This window comes from Entelurus aequoreus, linkage group LG24, assembly GCF_033978785.1.
Source record: "Entelurus aequoreus isolate RoL-2023_Sb linkage group LG24, RoL_Eaeq_v1.1, whole genome shotgun sequence".
Classification (NCBI taxonomy): Eukaryota; Metazoa; Chordata; class Actinopteri; order Syngnathiformes; family Syngnathidae; genus Entelurus; species Entelurus aequoreus.
The window spans coordinates 35,907,173-35,925,412 of record NC_084754.1 but is presented as its reverse complement, the minus strand read 5'-3'; the positions used below and the strand labels follow the sequence as shown (position 1 = coordinate 35,925,412).

Here is an 18,240-nt window from a genome sequence, read left to right as displayed (position 1 = left end):
TTTTTTCCCCACACATACATACATACATACATACATACATACATACATACATACATACATACATACATACATACATACATACATACATACATACATATATATATATATATATATATATATATATATATATATATATATATATATATATATATATATATATATATATATATATATATATCAGTGGCGTGCGGTGAGGTTGATGTCAGGTGAGGCACTGACTTCATCACAGTCAGATTTACAAACATATGAACCCTAAAGAGTATCTTATTCACCATTTGATTGGCAGCAGTTAACGGGTTATGTTTAAAAGCTCATACCAGCATTCTTCCCTGCTTGGCACTCAGCATCAAGGGTTGGAGGGTTGGAATTGGGGGTTACATCACCAAAAATTATTCTCAGGCACGGCGCCGCTGCTGCCCACTGCTCCCCTCACCTCCCAGGGGGTGAACAAGGGGATGGGTCAAATGCAGAGGACAAATTTCACCACACCTAGTGTGTGTGTGACAATCATTGGTACTTTAACTTTACACTTACAAACTGTAGCACACAAAAAAGCACATTTAATAAAAAAACGTTATTATGGTCTTACCTTTACTTATAAGTGCGGGAGCAGTGGTGTTCGTGTTGGAAGAGTAGTGAATGAATGAAATATGAAATCCGCGCAGCAGTCTGCAGGTGTACCTAATGTTGTGTCCCTGTTCACGGCTCCTCCGGCGCGCCGCGCGAGCATTGTTGTTTTTGCACTTTTTGGCTTCTTGTTAAGTGACTTTTTTTTGGGTGGATTCGGTCTTGCACGTGGAGGGTTTGGGTGTGGGCTTTGGTTGGTGTGGCGCTCCTGTCGGGCGGTGCATTCTGCGGCGGAGATGCTTGGCACCAGGAGGCGGGGTTATGAGACGAGCCTCCAGTTTTATGATCGCTCAGCACAAGAAATACGTTACACACATACAGTTGTGGACAAAATACACTGTACATTATATACCTCAGCTAACTAAACTATGGAAATGTATAATATAATTCATATAGCAATACAGTCTCACTGCACAGCAGGCCAGCAGTTAGCTGAGTCATTGTGCACAATCCATGTTGAGGCACAAATCAGTGACGTGCCTCAACTGGCTGCTGATCACCGCACCGTCTCTTCTCAGTATTTGAACGGCAAATGTGAAAATAAAAATAAAAATAATCTAAAACTGGTGAAGTTAGATGGAAAATAACTTTAGTATAATCACTGGATACATATAACAATTTAATAAATTTTTTTTCTTTTTACTTTTTTTTTTCTTTCCATGATGGCAGGTGAGGCCGTGCCTCCCCTGCCTCTAGTGACGGCACGCCACTGATATATATATATATATATATATATATATATATATATATATATATATATATATATATATATATATATACAGTATATATATATATATATATATATATATATATATATATATATATATATATATATATATACATATATATATATATACATATATATACATATACATATATATACATATACATATATATATATATATACATATACATATATATATATATATATATATATATATATATATATATATATATATATATATATATATATATATATATATATATATATATATATATATATTATAAATGTACAAGCATGTATAACACATATAGGTTCCTTTATTTCATGAAGACAAGAATATAAGTTGCTGTATTACCTGATTCTGATGACTTGCATTGATTGGAATCAGACAATAGTGCTGATAACGTCCACATTTTCGATTTTACATTGTGGAGGAGAAAAAAAGTTCTCCTTTCTGTCCAATACCACATGAAAGTGGTTGGTTTTTGGCATCTTATTTGTCCAGCTTCCATACTCCTTTGTATACACTTTACAAGAAATACATTGGCGGTAAACTCCGTAGACTTCTAGCTTTATAAGACTCTTATTTTGTTAGCGGTGGGTAGGATGGAGCAGCGCTTTTATTGTGAAGACAGGAACTGTGCAGTCGGTCTTTAGAGTTTTGACGGCAGGTACGGCGCGAGAGTCTGTTGAAATAATAAACTTTTCTCGCCTTCCTGTTGGTAATTTTTTCTTAATAATGATCTCGCAGCAGTCAGCGTCATCTCGTAAGACCCTCTGGTGCCGTGAATGTCAATCAAGTGACGAAAGTGATGTCTTGGTCAAAATTGATGATCGCTAATTTTTAGGTCTATTTTTTTTATGCCTGGCTGGCGGTCGACTGACACACCCTCCGCCATCGACTGGTAGCTCGCGATCGACGTAATGGGCACCCCTGGTGTAAACTAACTCTTCCACTCCTGTACGGCTACACAGAAAAACACACCACACAGTGGCGCTGTTATAAAACCCCTATTAGCTGGATTGACTTGAAATTTCTCACACAGCTCCACATAACACAGACAAAGGGTGTTTTGTCGAACCACTGTGAAATTGGAGACCAATAAGAACATATTTGAGCAGTATTGTTTGAAAAACATGTCCGCCATCAAGCAAAACGTATTTGCAGGAGACATGGGAGGCACTTGGCAACTAAATGACCATAAGTCATATCTATGATTATAAAACTTTGAGAATGTATGTAGCACGTGTATAATAACATGTCTTGTAAAGCATTTCAACCACAAACCATAGAGGGCGCCACTGATGGCATCTGCAAATGCTCCATTGAACTCAGTGTCTTAGATTCAGCGCCATTCTATCAATACAAATTCTTCAAAGGAAACTTACAGCAATTTTCGATGTGCAGAATTCCGCCGTTTTGGTGGAGTATGGGATGTCAACGACGGGGACGCCTGAAATCTTCCCCGAGTCGCAGTAGCAGGCGGTGATGATGTCCACCAGCCGCTCGTTGATGGCGCTGAGCGTGTACATGCACAGAGCCGACTCGCTGTGCTCGTCCTCGGAGCTGGCCACCAGAAACAGAACTTTCTCGTACGCCCCGGACTCTGTCATGACCCGACTCAGCTCTTTCCCGGGTGACGCCACGTAGGCGGCGTGCACTTTGCTGTATCGGTTATCTTGGCCGCAATTGAGCTGCAGCTCCGTGTGCGAGTACAGATAGTGGTCGTTCTCGCACAGACGGGACACGAAGGTCAGGTTCTTGTTGTCGTTGCCGTCCAGAGTCCTTGAGAAGACGAAGTAAACGAAGCCGTCGGCGGAGAAGGCGTGCCTGAAGTCATGTAGGTACCTCGGACCGAAGGGCATGGTCTGAATGGTGGAGGCCTCGATGATGCTCTCAAACACCACCCACTCCCGGAAGTCCTGCAGAATCCTGGTGGTGATGATCTTGGTGCTGTCCTGGCTGCCGTAGCCTTTCCCCACCAGGAACACGTCCAACTTGTGTTGCTCTTTGATGAAGGTGGACATGACGCCCACCACGTTGACGTTGTCCTCAATGCTGGCCACATAAGTCCTCTCGCCCTTGTTGTCGCTGTAGTAGAGCTGCTGCTCCACGTTGGACAGGTTCTGTAAGGAGCAGATGCCCCTGTAGCGGCTCCCGCACACGATGAGGGAACCGTTGGACGGGTGGACCAGCAGCAGCTTGTTGATGTTTGGCATCAGCTTGGTGTCCTGGCAAGCCGAAGCCGGCGGCGTGCACGTCCTGGCATCCTTTTTGGGACCCGTCTCTGCCCGGGCTTCCAGCCGCAGAGACGGCCCCAGTTGGTAGATGGCGTTGACGACTCCCGCGTACACGCGGCCCGTGCGCGGGTCCTGGACCACGTTGTTGATGGGGGTCTCTGAGGGGAACTCTGGGTAGGCAGTGCTGGCCTTTTGGGCTCTGGAGGTCCACTGGCAGGCAAGGAAGAGAAGCATGGAAACCCAGCTGGCCATCTCTGCACAAAAAGACAAGGAATACGTCGTAACCCTTCAAATCAAATAAATACAAACTGCTGTAGAAATATCATATTTCGCCCCCATTAAACTAAAATAATTTCCTTTAAATACGTTTCTGTCCAGATGTGAATTGTTACCTGCGTTTTACAGTGTGAAATGTCGAATAAACACCAGGACAACAAATGTCTGCAGCTAAAGACTATTTCATTTTTTTTTTTAAAGAGTCAATCTTGTAAAACTGATTCAGCTTTTATTTACGTAGCAGATTTGATTACAAAACTCTTTTACAAATTTTGTATTGATGTTTTATATTGTAGTATTTATTTTTATTTCTAGACCGAGAGATAAAATAATAATAATGATTGGCAGCAACATTGATTTTGATGCAATATGTTTTTTCTACAGCAAGGCTTTGGTTAAAATAATTTGGCGAGGGCCGGGCTATATATATATATATATATATATATATATATATATATATATATATATATATATATATATATATATATATATATATATATATATATATATATATATACACACACATACAAACCCCGTTTCCATATGAGTTGGGAAATTGTGTTGGATGTAAATATAAACGGAATACAATGATTTGCAAATCATTTTCAACCCATATTCAGTTGACTATGCCACAGAAACAACATATTTGATGTTCAAACTGATAAACTTTTTTTTTTTTTGCAAATAATCATTAACTTTAGAATTTGATGCCAGCAACACGTGACAAAAAAGTTGGGAAAGGTGGCAATAAATACTGATAAAGTTGAGGAATGCTCATCAAACACTTATTTGGAACATCCCACAGGTGAACAGGCTAATTGGGAACAGGTGGGTGCCATGATTGGGTATATAAGTAGATTCCATGAAATGCTCAGTCATTCACAAACAAGGATGGGGCGAGGGTCACCACTTTGTCAACAAATGCGTGAGCAAATTGTTGAACAGTTTAAGAAAAACCTTTCTCAACCAGCTATTGCAAGAAATTTAGGGATTTCACCATCTACGGTCCGTAATATCATCAAAGGGTTCAGAGAATCTGGAGAAATTCCTGCACGTAAGCAGCTAAGCCCGTGACCTTCGATCCCTCAGGCTGTACTGCATCAACAAGCGACATCAGTGTGTAAAGGATATCACCACATGGGCTCAGGAACACTTCAGAAACCCACTGTCAGTAACTACAGTTGGTCGCTACATCTGTAAGTGCAAGTTAAAACTCTCCTATGCAAGGCGAAAACCGTTTATCAACAACACCCAGAAACGCCGTCGGCTTCGCTGGGCCTGAGCTCATCTAAGATGGACTGATACAAAGTGGAAAAGTGTTCTGTGGTCTGACGAGTCCACATTTCAAATTGTTTTTGGAAACTGTGGACGTTGTGTCCTCCGGACCAAAGAGGAAAAGAACCATCCGGATTGTTATAGGTGCAAAGTTGAAAAGCCAGCATCTCTGATGGTATGGGGGCGTATTAGTGCCCAAGACATGGGTAACTATAAAAATGGGACCCATAACCTCCCTGCTTGGCACTCAGCAACAAAGGGTTGGAGTTGGGGGTTAAATCACCAAAATGATTCCCGGGCGCGGTGCCGCTGCTGCCCACTGCTCCCCAAGGGGATGGGACAAATGCAGAGGACAAATTTCACCACATCTAGTGTGTGTGTGACAATCATTGGTACTTTAATCTTTAACTTACACATCTGTGAAGGCACCATTAATGCTGAAAGTTACATACAGGTTTTGGAGCAACATATGTTGCCATCCAAGCAACGTTACCATGGACCCCCCTGCTTATTTCAGCAAGACAATGCCAAGCCACGTGTTACATCAACGTGGCTTCATAGTAAAAGAGTGCGGGTACTAGACTGGCCTGCCTGTAGTCCAGACCTGTCTCCCATTGAAAATGTGTGGCGCATTATGAAGCCTAAAATACCACAACGGAGACCCCCGGACTGTTGAACAACTTAAGCTGTACATCAAGCAAGAATGGGAAAGAATTCCACTTGAGAAGCTTAAAAAATGTGTCTCCTCAGTTCCCAAACGTTTGCTGAGTGTTGTTAAAAGGAAAGGCCATGTAACACAGTGGTGAACATGCCCTTTCCCAACTACTTTGGCACGTGTTGCAGCCATTAAATTCCAAGTTAATTATTATTTGCAAAAAAAAAATAAAGTTTATGAGTTTGAACATCAAATATCTTGTCTTCGTAGTGCATTCAATTGAATATGGGTTGAAAAGGATTTGCAAATCATTGTATTCCGTTTATATTTACATCTAACACAATTTGCCAACTCATATGGAAACGGGGTTTGTACATATAGTGAGTATATACTTACATATAGATATACTTGCATAGATGCATATAGAGTATATATATACAGTACAGGCCAAAAGTTTGGACACACCTTCTCATTTCAATGCGTTTTCCTTATTTTCATGACTATTGTAGATTGTCACTGAAAGCATCAGAACTATGACACCTGTGAAGTGAAAACCATTTCAGGTGACTACCTTTTGAAGCTCATTGAGAGAATGCCAAGAGTGTGCAAAACAGTAATCAGAGCAAAGGGTGGCTATTTTGAAGAAACTACAATATAAAACATGTTTTCAGTTATTTCACCTTGAGACTGTGTTTACTTACTTACAAAGTAAACATATCAGCTTTCACAATGCACTGTAAATAAAATCATTATTCTGCCCTTGCTACTCGTTTCCAGCGTGTGCAGCTAGACAGATAGTGAACAGCATGAAAAACAGAAGCTGAGTTTTGTTGATGATCATGATATTTTTATTCCTGTTTTATTATCTTTATACATCTTCATTTATTTAGGTTTGTAAGACTGAAAATATAAACATTACAGAAGTATAACGTCAATTTACATAAATAATGTCCATCGTGTCGTTTACATACATAAAATAGAAGATGTAGTGCAAACATGTGGTCCAACACAATCAAACATAAGGTGCAGCTTTATCGCCCTCTTCTGGTCAAATTCAGAGCTACATTTATTTAACCAGTTTTGATCGCCAAAACAAACACGACAACAAATACAAAAAACATCACAAAATCAGAAATGTCAACACATTCATACTTTCTTGTCCAGTCGCTGTTAAATTTAAATTTTCATGATTTATATATTTTTTCAGGGTCGATAGTGCCATATTCTTCTACCCACCCACTGCTGCTTTATTGTGTCACGTAAGCTTCACCGTTGCCCCCTGTGGGGTGGCGGGAGTGCTGCATACATGAGCAACCCAGTTTTAAATGGTTTCATCAAGCCTATTTGGGTGTTGCTCGGCGGGCCAAATTAAAAGCTTTGGCGGGCCTGATGTGGCCCGCGGGCCGCCAGTTTAACAAAACTGGTGTAAGGAGTAAAAGTTGGCACTTTTTTTTATGTGAACTGTTACCCAGCACCACCTGTGTGTGTAAAAAGATCCATGTACCATTTATGTCAAGGTATACATTATCCTGCAGCGTGTGCTCTGTATATAGCAACGAGTGCATCACAATGTATGATACCAGCTTCGTCATTCAACTTAAATTTAGTTTTTTTTTAACATATTACTTTTAACAGTTTTTTTTATTCCTATGTAATAGTAAAATGGAAATGTTATTTTAAAAATAAATGGCATGTTTGGTTGATATAGATTTTATGATGGCACCAGGGTGGCCCTGGCACTAATTTTGTTGTAATTTGTTCGAAAAGTCAGAAAGAGTGTTTTTCTTCTTCACTTTTTGCAGTAATCAGCTTATTTTTACACTTGTGTGACCACAATGTGAAAAAAATTAAGACAAAAAAAGACTAGATGTATTATTTTTTTACACATTAGTATTGACAGTGGTTAACTTCTTTTTACACTTATAGTACAGTATTTTTGCTTAATACTTGTATTACTACACCACTAGATGAAATAATAGTTCACAGCCACCTTGATTTTCATACATCGTTATTGCGTGTATGTCTTGCATGTGTTGACTGTTAAAAATGGAAATGTTACATAGGAGATTTTATGAAGGCATCCAAGAAGTTCTTAATTCTATGATCACGTACGGGAAAATTACTACTTATTCTTATTAACTACACTTTTTAATAATGACCATATAAACAAATATTTCTATACAAACCCTGTATTTAGAGGAGTAGTATTTAAGTTATATTCTTTACAATTTCAGTAAAAATATAAAGACAATATTGTAATTAGGGATGTCCGATAATGGCTTTTTGCCGATATCCGATATTCCGATATTGTCCAACTCTTTAATTACCGATACCAATATCAACCGATATATGCAGTCGTGGAATTAACACATTATTATGCCTAATTTGGACAACCGGGTATGGTGAAGATAAGGTACTTTTTAAAAAAATTAGTAAAATAAGATAAATAAATTAAAAACATTTTCTTGAATAAAAAAGAAATTACAACAATATAAAAACAGTTACATAGAAACTAGTAATGAATGAAAATTAGTAAAATTAACTGTTAAAGGTTAGTACTATTAGTGGACCAGCAGCACGCACAATCATGTGTGCTTACGGACTGTATCCCTTGCAGACTGTATTGATATATATTGATATATAATGTAGGAACCAGAATATTAATAACAGAAAGAAACAACCCTTTTGTGTGAATGAGTGTAAATGGGGGAGGGAGGTTTTTTGGGTTGGTGCACTAATTGTAAGTGTATCTTGTGTTTTTTTTATGTTGATTTAATTAAAAAAAACAAAAAACAAAAACAGAAAAAACAAAAAACCGATACCGATAAAAAAACCCCGATACCGATAATTTCCGATATTACATTTTAACGCATATATCGGCCGATAATATCGGCAGGCCGATATTATCGGACATCTCTAATTGTAATGATGCTACATGTAATGTAACTTTTAGTAATAAACAACAGTTTACAAAGTAGTTAATATTTCTACCTGGCGCACAAAAAACAATTGACACAACTACTCAGTGACCCCGTTACTTCAAATAATCCACACTGTGACCTATTTTCTGGGGAAATATTTTGTTTAGGAGGCGGGAAGGGAAGGAGGGCAAAAAAGACAGTAGTTTATGTAACAGCTGTTGACTGTGACATGCATGGATTACTTGAATTAAACAGTGCATGTTATTCCATGGAGGACAGACGTCGCCATCAAATGAACCAATTAATGTACAACCATTTTTTTTTCCCAGCGTGTGGAGAACTACAACCTCAGGGAAAATTATAATTCAAAACATGGCCAGGCTGGAAGAACGCTGACAACTTTTAGTGGAGTGAAATCATGGACTCAAACAATGTTCTTTTATGAGCCGACATATTTATATATATATATATATATATATATATATATATATATATATATATATATATATATATATATATATATATATATATATATATATATACATACATACATATGTACATACATGTATATACACATACACATACATACATATATATACATATATATACATATATATATATATATATATATATATATATATATATATATATATATATATATATATATATATGTATATATATATATATATGTATATATATATATGTATATATATATATATATATATATATATATATATATATATACATATATATATATATATATATATATATATATATACATATATATATATATATATATATATATATATATATATATATATATATACATATATATATATATATATACATATATATATATATATATACATATATATATATATATATATACATATATATATATATATATATATATATATATATATATATATATATATATATATATATATATATATATATATATATATATATATATATATATATATATATATATATATATATATATATATATATAGCCCGGCCTCTGGCCAGCGTTTCTCAAAGTGTGGGGCGCGCCCCACTGGTGGGGAATAGACATGACAGGTGGGGCGCGAGGAACGGGAGGAAATTTCACTTAGATTTTTTTGATTTTTTTGTTATTGTATTCTTTGATTTTTTTTTTTACTATGCTTTCAATTTCTATGGGGGCGGGGCTAAGCGGAAGCTTTGTGAATGGCGAGTCACTGTGCGAGGATTTGCTGTTTTGCAAATACATAAAAAATAGAGCCACTGCTGATGAGCTGTTCAAGATAATGGACAGTTTCCTCAAAGAACACGACCTTAAATGGGAAAACTGTGTGGGCTTTTGCTCTGATGGCGCGCATGGCAAAGTCAAGAAACGGGCTGCAGGCTCTAATAAAGAGGGTTGCGCCAAATGCGCATTGGACACACTGTGTGTCATTCACCGGGAAGCATTCGCGTCAAGGCAGCTCAGCCCCGAATACAATGAGGTTTTAACAGTGGCAGTGTCAAGCCTGCAACCCCCATTTGAAAAGCTGTGCAGTGCAAAACAGGCTCATTGCAGCCACTAATGCTGGAGTACTGTAAAACTCATATTCACTTGCCCTGTCCTCCTTTTTTTGGCAAAGATTGCAAAGTGGCACTTTTATTTTCATTTATTATTGAACTTGATGCAAGTTATTTGATTTATTATTGAACTTGATGCAAGTTATAACACTTTTATTTGATTTATTATTGAACTTGATGCAAGTTATAACACTTTTTTTGATTTATTATTGAACTTGATGCAAGTTATAACACTTTTGTTTTATTTATTATTGAACTTGATGCAAGTTATAACACTTTTATTTGATTTATTATTGAACTTGATGCAAGTTATTTGATTTATTATTGAACTTGATGCAAGTTATAACACTTTTATTTGATTTATTATTGAACTTGATGCAAGTTATAACACTTTTTTGATTTATTATTGAACTTGATGCAAGTTATAACACTTTTTTTGATTTATTATTGAACTTGATGCAAGTTATAACACTTTTGTTTTATTTATTATTGAATTGATGCAAGTTATTTTATTTGATATTGAACTTGATGCAAGTTATACCACAGCTGCACATTTACTTTATTTATTATTGAACTTGATTTTATTTTATGTTATTGAATAAGCGGTAGGAAATGGATGGATGGATGGATGGAGTTTGAATGTATAAAACTTGATGTTACTTGATGTTCGATAAATTTGAAAATGTTAAGCTTGGCATTAGCGTTCTGTTGGGGCGATGGGGGCAGGTGGGGCTTGAAAACTCCCCCTTGTCCAAAGTGGGGGATGACAAAAAAAGTTTGAGAACCACTGTTTTAACCCAATGCGGCCCCCTCGTAAAAAAGTTTGGGGACCCCTATTCTATATTCTCAATGGAAAATTAAAGTTTTGGTGTTGCTTGCTTACGGTACTTGCTAGTGTCATTTTTTTTCACAGGCCTCAACATGCAGTCCAAACGTATCTCTTATATGTGACTGCCATCTACTGGTCACACTTATTATCTGATCACATCAAACTTTATTTATAAAGCGTTTTTCATACATAAAAGAAATGCAACGCATTTCAGGTTATAATGCACATTTTTGAAAAAATTAAATAATTTAACGTTCCGAAAAATACTGTATCGTGAGTGGCCAGCACCTTTATCTAGCTCTGCATGCGCTCTGTTTCGCAGCATGACACCATTATTCCCGTTGGCGAAGAAACAAGAGGTGCATAAGCGAACGAGAAGTTGACAAGAAAAGGAAAACAGACATGGCGACACAAACCAACTGGGAGGCAAACATAGAGCAGACAGAAAATTGCTTTAAGCCGACGACATGAGACAGAAAAGCTGTGAGGGGTTCATACATTTTTCTGGTATTCAAAGCTGATTTAGGCCACTGACTCAGACCTCACAGCTCCAATCCAACATTGTGTTCAAATAACACAACCAACCATAATAAGCCACAAAAAAACACATTTTAAGACAAATGCCCCTCATTTTGTGACTTAGAAGGGAGTTCAAGTTGTGTGTGGCCCATGACTGACAATGTCAGGTTTATATCTTGTGGCTTCAAAAGACCTACTGTGCATTTGGAGTCTTCCTCAAGTCTTACAATTCAAGTTTTGGACAACATTTTTGATAAAAAGAATCCTCTAAAAAGGCACAGAAGACACAGCAACAGGACCGTAAGCCAGGAATGGAACATAACATACATCCATAAACGTGGATGCATTTGCAAAAGTGCAATACATTTATCTGTACAGTAATCCAATTATTTATATCTGCACTTTATTGCTCTTTTATCCTGCCTAAAAAGGAGCTAATGCAACAAAATGTCTTTCTTATCTGTACTGTAAAGTTCAAATTTGAATGACAATAAAAGGAAGTCTAAGTCTAAAACACCTGCTTCTGCACCCTGGCTGCACAGTACAATGTCAATAAAAACAACACAATAAAGGACAGTTGAGTTTTGTTTACATACATATACAGTCGTGGTCAAAAGTTTACATACACTTGTAAAGAACATAATGTCATGGCTGTCTTGAGTTTCCAATAATTTCTACAACTCTTATTTTTTTGTAATAAAGTGACTGGAGCACATACTTGTTGGTCACAAAGCACATTCATGAAGTTTGGTTCTTTTATGAATTTATTATGGGTCTACTGAAAATGTGACCAAATCTGCCGGGTCAAAAGTATATATACAGCAATGTTAATATTTGGTTACATGTCCCTTGGCAAGTTTCACTGCAATAAGGCGCTTTTGGTAGCCATCCACAAGCTTCTGGCAAGCTTCTGCTTGAATTTTTGACCCTTCCTCTTGACAAAATTGGTGCAGTTCTGCTAAATTTGTTGGTTTTCTGACATGGACTTGTTTCTTCAGCATTGTCCACACGTTTAAGTCAGGACTTTGGGAAGGCCATTCTAAAACCTTAATTTTAGCCTGATTTAGCCATTTCTTTATTACTTTTGACATGTGTTTGGGGTCATTGTCCTGTTGGAAAACCCAACTGCGCCCAAGACCCAACATCCGGGCTGATGATTTTAGGTTGTCCTGAAGAATTTGGAGGTAATCCTCCTTTTTCCCATTTACTCTCTGTAGGTCTTATCTTTGTCCATGTGATGTCAGATGAAACAAAAACTGAGCTGTTTGGCCACAATACCCAGCAATATGTTTGGAGGAGAAAATGTGAGGCCTTTATCCCAGGAACACCATTCCTACCCTTAAGCATGGTGGTGATAGTATTATGCTCTGCGCCTGTTTTGCTGCCAATGGAACTGGTGCTTTACATAGAGTAAATGGGACAATGACAAAGGAGGATTACCTCCAAATTCTTCAGAACAACCTAAGGGACATGTCACAAAATAGTAACATTGCTGTATGTATACTTTTGACCCAGCAGATTTGGTCACATTTTCAGTAGACACATAATACATTCATAAAAGAACCAAACCTCATGAATGTTTTTTTGTGACCAACAAGTATGTGCTCCAATCACTCTATCACAAAAAAATAAGAGTTGTAGAAATTATTGGAAACTCAAGACAGCCATGACATTATGTTCTTTACAAGTGTATGTAAACTTTTGACCACGACTGTATTATATATTTTTTATCATTATATTTCAGAGTTTAGATATATATTTTTTTTTACATAAATTGACATTTTGGGTACCAACATTTCATTGTACTTTCAAAAATATATATTTTGTAGGTTTTGCAATTAAGTGCTTTTAACTTATTTTTTTTACAATCTTTTATGACACTTAAGAATATAAAAAAATCAAACAGGACAGCACACATTTTTTCTCAAGATATAAAAAAATTAAAAATATATGTGTTACATAAAATTTTTTACAGCAATGAATATAAATATAAAACCCTAAAAAGTATTCTGTGGTTTTTTCTATTAAGCACAAATAACTTTTTATTACACTTAAAGCAAAACTTTACATTACAAATTTTGCTCGACGATATATTGACCTACAAATTATTGCAGATAAACGATGTTATTGCCATTATTTTTTGGAGACCAAATGAACCACTGATGTGATGACAATACATAATAATAATGCAAATATACCATTTCAAATGCAATCAACTTGTATGTATTGTACATTTTAACATTGTCATTGAAATGTAAATGTTTAAACACCAAGGTACATAAAACAAACAAATACTACAAATAAAATATACTTTGTTTGGAAGCAGAATTTTGCACTTGGATAAAAATCACAGCCAAAATCAATAAAATAAGTTCTATCTCTGTTAAGGAGGGGTTGGGGGACCCTCAAATATACACAACCTACATATAAACAAAATGGCTAAATAAAGTAATGTTGACCAAAATGATCACGGTTATCTTTATTATTGTGGTATTGTTGACCTATACACACTAAAATATTTGAACCAAGTTGTATTTTTTAATTAATTCAAATAAATAGACTCAAAATATACTTTCTTGGCAGAGGAAACATTAAATATTGTCCTACAGATAATAGGAGCCATATTATTTTATCTGTGTGTTTATATATGTCTATCTTTTATTGTAAATTGTAAAAGGTGATCGGTTGTTTTACTTCCAATTTATGTCGTCAAGTGAGTTCACTTCCTGTTGAACGGAGTTTATGTGTCCGTCTGTTTCAACCTGTCCAGTTTATCGATAACTTTGTGCAAAAACAGCACATCCTTTGTGTTTAATGTGAATACTGCAGCTCACTTGTTTAAAGGCTTACTGAAACCCACTACTACCGACCACGCAGTCTGATACTTCATATATCAATGATGAAATCTTAACATTGCAACACATGCCAATACGGCCAGGTTAACTTATAAAGTGCATTTTTAAATTTCCCGCTAAACTTCCGGTTGAAAACGTCTATGTATGATGACGTATGCGCGTGACGTCACAGAGTGAATGGAAGTATTGGCACACCATTGTGTCCCAATACAAACAGCTCTGTTTTCATCGAAAAATTCCACAGTATTCTGGACATCTGTGTTGATGAATCTTTTGCAATTTGTTTAATGAACAATGAAGACTGCAAAGAAGAAAGCTGTCGGTGGGATCGGTGTATTAGCGGCGGACTACAGCAACACAACCAGGAGGACTTTGAGATGGATAGCAGACGCGCTACCGTGAGTACAGCTTTGGCTTCCAAACTACTTCTCTTTATTTATAATGTTTATAATGTCTATTTTCTATTTCCTGCTGGACCTACTCTCTATGTTATGCTGCTGCTGTCATATATACTGTATATACTGTAATATTGTACATGGTCAGTGGTTTATATTGTATATATGTTATAGACATAATATATCTGTACATATATTATGTATATATTCGTATATATGTTAGATTTTTTTATAGCTATATTAGTCTATGTATACCTGCATTGTCCTTTCCATCCTTACACTATCCATCATTGTAACTGAGCTACTGTGTTGAACAATTTCCCTTGTGGATCATTAAAGTTTGTCTAAGTCTAAGTCTAAACATTTGATCGCTTGCCCGTACGTGCGTGGCGCTATGTGCATGTCACGTACGTAACTTTGGGGAAATATATGTTTCTTGCCGACTCTGATGGCGGCCGGGGTGTCGTCGAAAGCTACAACGCCCGCCGCCGCACCGCTGTCCTCACCTTGACTTCCTCCGTCTCCGGGCCGCCGACCGCATCGGTGATCGGGTGAAGTCCTTCGTCGCGCCGTCGATCGCTGGAACGCAGGTGAGCACGGGTCGTGATGAGCAGATGAGAGCTGGCGTAGGTGCAGAGCTAATGTTTTTAGCATAGCTCTGTCGTGGTCCCATAGCTAAGTTAGCTTCAATGGCTTCGTTAGCAACAGCATTGTTAAGCTTTGCCAGGCTGGAAAGCATTAACTGTGTAGTTACATGTCCATGGTTTAATAGTATTGTTGATTTTCTGTCTATCCTTCCAGTCAGGGGTTTATTTCTTTTGTTTCTATCTGCATTTAAGCCCGATGCTATTACGTTAGCTCCGTAGCTAAAGTATTGTCGTGGAGATAAAAGTCACTGTGAATGTCCATTTCGCGTTCTCGACTCTCATTTTCAAGAGGATATAATATCCGAGGTGGTTTAAAATACAAATCCGTGATCCACAATAGAAAAAGGAGAAAGTGTGGAATCCAATGAGCCCTTGTACCTAAGTTACGGTCAGATCGAAAAAAGATACGTCCTGCACTGCACTCTAGTCCTTCACTCTCACGTACCTCATCCACAAATCTTTCATCCTTGCTCAAATTAGTGGGGTAATCGTCGCTTTCTCGGTCCAAATCGTGAAATGTGAGGAGCCCTTCAACCTGCGACGTCACGCTACTTCCGGTACAGGCAAGGCTTTTTTTTTATCAGCGACCAAAAGTTGCGAACTTTATCGTCGATGTTCTCTACTAAATCCTTTCAGCAAAAATATGGCAATATCGCGAAATGATCAAGTATGACACATAGAATGGATCCGCTATCCCCGTTTAAATTTTTAAAAAAAATTTCAGTAGGCCTTTAAACAGTAATGTATTTGTACACGTTTGGATTGGGAAATTATGTTTCGTAATGGGGAAATACGTTAATGTCTGTTGTTTACATGTTAACATTTACAGTAAGATAGCTAGCAAGCTAAGGACAGTCCATCTGTATCAAAGTGCGGTTATGTTAGGCTGACCATATTCTGTAATCCCAAAAAGAGGACAGATATATGCGGGCCAAGGCCGCCAGCACGCCAAGGCCGGGACTAGGTGAAAATTTGCCAATGATGCCCGAACTTGCTTTATAAATAATATATTTATTTAAATAAAGCATTTTTTCTCCTCTGTTGACAGCAGTGTTGGCGCTAGGAATTTTTAAAATGGGGTCCCAGGGACCCCATCAAGTCATAAAAATTGACCCCCACAGTAAATTTTTGTGGTCCGGTCCCACTTTTTTGTAAGCGTTTTGAAAACAAATGAAAAATGTATGCATTATACTGTCTATCTCACATTCTATATTGAGTTTTGGAAAAAGGTTATCATAAACGTTACTTAATTCATTTAAAAAAATTATACCAAAGTTATAAACATTCATTCACTTTCTTCTTTCCTTCATGGATCTAAACTTTACGGCTGCTGGTAGTTTTTTCTATGTTTTTATTTAATAAGTTGTAGGTGTATTTATTTCAGTATAAAAGTGTAAAAAGTGTTTTGCTTGGGTCATGAAATGATGATAATAGTGTGCCAGGGCATACATACATTTTATATTTAACGCTTAAATCCCTGGAGTCTACATCAACTTCAGATCTATTCCTCATTTCAAAATGTTTTAGTTTTTTTATGTTGTTTTTTTGTTTGTTTGTTTTCCGCCCTTTTTTGTCAAACAAAACTATGTTTTTTTATGGCAAACACAAAATATGCAAAATCTTCCACCAAAAATATTTTTCAAAGTGGAATATTTCATTAAAGTTTAAAGGACCAATGATTGTCACACACACACTAGATGTGGTGAAATTTGTCCTCTGCATTTGTCCCATCCCCTTGGGGAGCAGTGGGCAGCAGCGGCGCCGCGCCCGGGAATCATTTTGGTGATTTAACCCCCAACTCCAACCCTTTGTTGCTGAGTGCCAAGCAGGATGTGAAGTAATCGGAGCCTTGGATAGGTCAATAATTCATAATAACATTGATTTTGACTCAATATTATGTTTTGAGCAATGACAGTTTGAAAGAAAAAAACCCAGCTTTGTTTTATTAGTCAACATTGCAACTTTTTCTAAATTACATTTCACCTGTAAGCTTTTTTATTTCACTTTTGTTATGTTTTTTTTTTATTTTAATAGTATTTTTAGAATGTGCCGTGGGCCTTTAAAACATTAGCTGTGGGCCGCAAATGGTATAAAAAAAAAGAAAAAAAAAAGTGCGTCCTTTCTGATTTCAATGCGTTAAAAAAGACACAAAAAGTGTGTTAACGCCAACACTGCTTGACAGTACAACAAAATAAGTCACACTTATATTCTGTAACATTCAGTTTTGGAAAAAAGTGCAGATGTAGAAATATTCAAAAGAACCTCTTGTATATAATCTAAACATAAATAATGCAAAAAACAAGTTAATTAAATTTAAAAAGCAAAAAACAGCAGACGAGCTCTCGCCCTGCACAGCTGTTTTGTGCTTTGTAGTGTCGATATGGGCTTGTAGATCGTTGTCCCCTTTATTTGCCACAGATATATATGTTCCTGCTTTGCACACAGTGCATTCTGCTTTCCATGTGTCACGACCAGGACGAAAACACAGATACTTTTCCCGCAAATCATCCGTGAAGTTGCATTTAAGTTTCGGCTTCTCTCTTGTGTTCTGTCTGTCTCTCGACTGTATCGCTCTCCGTCTCTGCCCCTCCCTCACAAATGTTGCTGCGTGCACACACCTTCACAATTTGTTTTGTTTTTAACCCCTTCTTAACCCTGGACATACATTGAAAATATACGCAACCCTAACTCAAAATACCGGACATTTGAGGCA

The 18,240-nt window shown here is 36.9% G+C and overlaps 1 protein-coding gene across 5 annotated transcripts in view; it reads right to left on the bottom strand.

Moving 5' to 3' along the window:
• Positions 1 to 18,240, bottom strand: part of plxnb2b (plexin b2b) — a 629,608-nt gene that overhangs the window by 207,438 nt on the left and 403,930 nt on the right. For all 5 annotated transcript variants that reach the window (XR_009824287.1, XR_009824286.1, XR_009824288.1 and 2 more), the window contains one exon: positions 2,741 to 3,846. Coding sequence is in view for 2 of the 5 variants with exons in the window: in XM_062035284.1 (XP_061891268.1) it covers positions 2,741 to 3,844 (1,104 nt within the window). In the remaining 3 variants the exon portion in view is untranslated. The remainder of the gene's footprint in view (positions 1 to 2,740; positions 3,847 to 18,240) is intronic.